The 2672-nt window shown below is 67.3% G+C and overlaps 1 protein-coding gene across 1 annotated transcript; it reads right to left on the reverse strand.

Annotated features, from left to right (window-relative positions):
- Positions 1-475: 475 nt before the first annotated feature.
- Positions 476-2236, reverse strand: MNEG_11757 (Protein crooked neck; the record flags this gene model as incomplete). Its single annotated transcript, XM_014039770.1, has 4 exons — positions 476-615; positions 1088-1185; positions 1739-1850; positions 2171-2236. Coding segments are annotated over 4 exons (416 nt in total), but the record flags the coding sequence as incomplete, so codon positions are not given.
- Between the last annotated feature and the right edge of the window lie 436 nt (positions 2237-2672).

The following is a 2672-nucleotide window of genomic DNA, read 5'->3' on the forward strand; positions in this document are numbered from 1 at the left end:
GGTCAACGCGCGGCAGCAGGCTGACCGCGCGGTCCCACACGTTGCGCGCGTGGTTGACAAAGCGGTGCCGCATCTCCATCTCGGCGTACTGTTGTGGGGGTGAGGGGCGACGGGGTGGGAGGGGTGGGGAGGGTAGGTGGTTGCCAGGGGGCGTGGCAGCGGTGGTTGAGAGGGGTTGGGGTTGCGGGCGGGCTGCCGCGGTGACCAGATCGGGTCGCTGCGGACGAGGTCATGGCGCGCGCCTAGGAGGCTCGTGGGAGGGGTGCAGGGGTCACGGTGGCGCCGCCCCCGCCACGGCCGCAGGCCTCCCTGCATGAGCAAGCTGGCGCGGCGCCCCAAAACACTCAGTCCCCCCATTCCCCCTATTACACATCAGCCCACCCGCTCACACATGCACCCACGCACTCTTCCCCTCCCCCCCACCTGCACGCTTACTTCCGCTTACATCTGCGAACTATCACACGCAAACACCCACATCAACTCTTTCAACTCTTTCAACATCTCCCCCCGCACCTTGAGCCAGACCGTGGTTGACCGGTAGTCATTGTCCAGGGCGCGCTCCCACACACTGCGCGCGCGCCTGAAGTCCTTCTGACCCTCCTCCCATTGAGCATACTGTGTGTGTGTGTGTGTGTGTGTGTTCACGTGAGCGTGCGAGGTGTATGAATGTGTGTTGGGTTCGCAATCACCATCCGCGAGCGCAGAGGGCCAGCGAGAGCGGGCGCGCCGGCCGCTCCTTCATCGGCGCTCGCCAGGCGACGGCTGCCCGCCGCACAGCCCTGCGGGGCGCGGCCCCATCCGCCGGCTCTCCTTGAACCAGGCGCAATCAACAAGCCCCAGCCACCATCCCGGCCTCAAACATACACGCGCATGCACAACCTGATGCAACCGCGCATGTACACACCCATGTCGGTGCTTGGCATTGAGAAGCAGGCAATCGGCCGCATCGGTGCCCTGTCCCCACAATCATGCCCCCGCTCAAATGCATGCCGACGGTTTGCCCTCGGCTGCTGGCACTGCACCTCCACCCAGGCACGTGGGCTGCCGCCGCCCCCCTCAACCCCCAGCACTTGCGCCTCTCCCTTACCTTGACCCACACCCCTGGCTGCCAGCGCCCCACCCGCCGCAGCAGGTCCTCAAACTCCTTGCGCTTGCGCAGCCGGTACTCAGCCAACTCCTCAGGGTCTTGGGGGGGCGGGGAGAGGGGTGTGGGGAGAACGGGGGTGGCGTGGGGGGTTGCATGTGTATGTGTGCGTGTGTATGAGGGTGTGTGAGGGAGAGTGCGCATATGTGTGTGTGTGTGTGTGTGTGTGTGTGTGTGTGTGTGTGTGTGTGCGCGCGCGTAGGAGAGAGCGTGTGAGCGTGTGTAAGTGGCTGGTGGAGGGAGGGGGAAGGGTGAAAGGATGCAGTGATGCGAGGGACCTGCGCTTCGCTGGGTGCTCAGAGGGTCCCTCTGCGGCGGCCCTGGCGAGCTGGAACACGACAGGCGCCTCCGCGCTGCCCTTACACCCGCTGCGCTCTGTCCCCCACCCCAGTTGCCCGCTCCCCTGAGGCCCCTTGTCCGGTTCCCTTGCCCCTCCCCCGCACACACGTGTACGCACCCACACACAAACAAACACACACTCCCTCACACACAGCCATCGCCGCACACACACAACACCCCACACCACCCCTGACCCCTGACCCCTGACCCCTCCTCCGCAATCCAGCCTCAGCCGCCGCCCACGTCCCCCATCACCTGTGATGATGGTCTTGGGGGCCTTGAAGTCATCCTCGAGCTGGATCTCCTTGGCCTCACGCAAGATCTGCTCCGCGGTGATCTGGCGGTCCGACGGCTGCTTGTTCTTGACCTGCGAGACGGGCGGCGGGGCGCAGCGGCGGGGGCGCGCGGCGCGGCTGGTGTGAGGGGCCGCGGCGGTCGGGCGGCGGGCTCTGGGGCGCAGGCGCCGCTGCTGCTGTGCGTGGGCTGCTGTAGGGGCCAGGTCTCCATTGTCAAGCCACAATCACATCCGAAGAAACAACACACACACACACACACACACACACACACACACACACACACACACACACACACACACACACACATCCCACACACTCCACACGCACATGCAACTTCACACACAAGCTGGCGGCGCCGGAAGCAGCAGCAGCAGCAGCGCCAGCGCCGCACCTTGATGGTCTTGGGCAGCCGCTGCTCCGTGGCGTCCCGCCGCCCGATGCTGCCTATGGATGACATGGCTGCTGCTGGCGCCGCTGGCGCCTCTGCTGCCGCTGCCGCTGCTGCTGCTGCCGCCGGCCGTCGCCCTCGGCCTGCCCTGAGGGCGGGCTGCAGCCAGCTATGAGCGAGCTGCCACTAAGCCTAGAAGCGCTGACCGCCGGCAGCTCGCCCCGTGCGCGCGGGCGCTGTGCGCGCCTCGCCGCCGCGGCTGCCGCGGAGGCTGCGCGCCTGGGGCGGGGCGGGGGCCGGGCCTGGCGCCGCCGTGGCCGTGTGCGCCGGGGCCCCTGCTGTTGTGGCACTCCTCGTGTGCTCGTGGCCTCTCCACGCTAATCTGCAGTGTTGAACACCACCTCTTTCACGTATCCGATTGGCGCACCGGTGCGCGCCCCGCTGTGCTCCTGAGCTGGATGGGCCCACGCGCGCTTGGCGCGCCAGGCGCCCGCCGCTGCTGCAC

Source organism: Monoraphidium neglectum (genome assembly GCF_000611645.1).
Source record: "Monoraphidium neglectum strain SAG 48.87 unplaced genomic scaffold scaffold02892, whole genome shotgun sequence".
In the NCBI taxonomy this organism is placed as follows: domain Eukaryota; kingdom Viridiplantae; phylum Chlorophyta; class Chlorophyceae; order Sphaeropleales; family Selenastraceae; genus Monoraphidium; species Monoraphidium neglectum.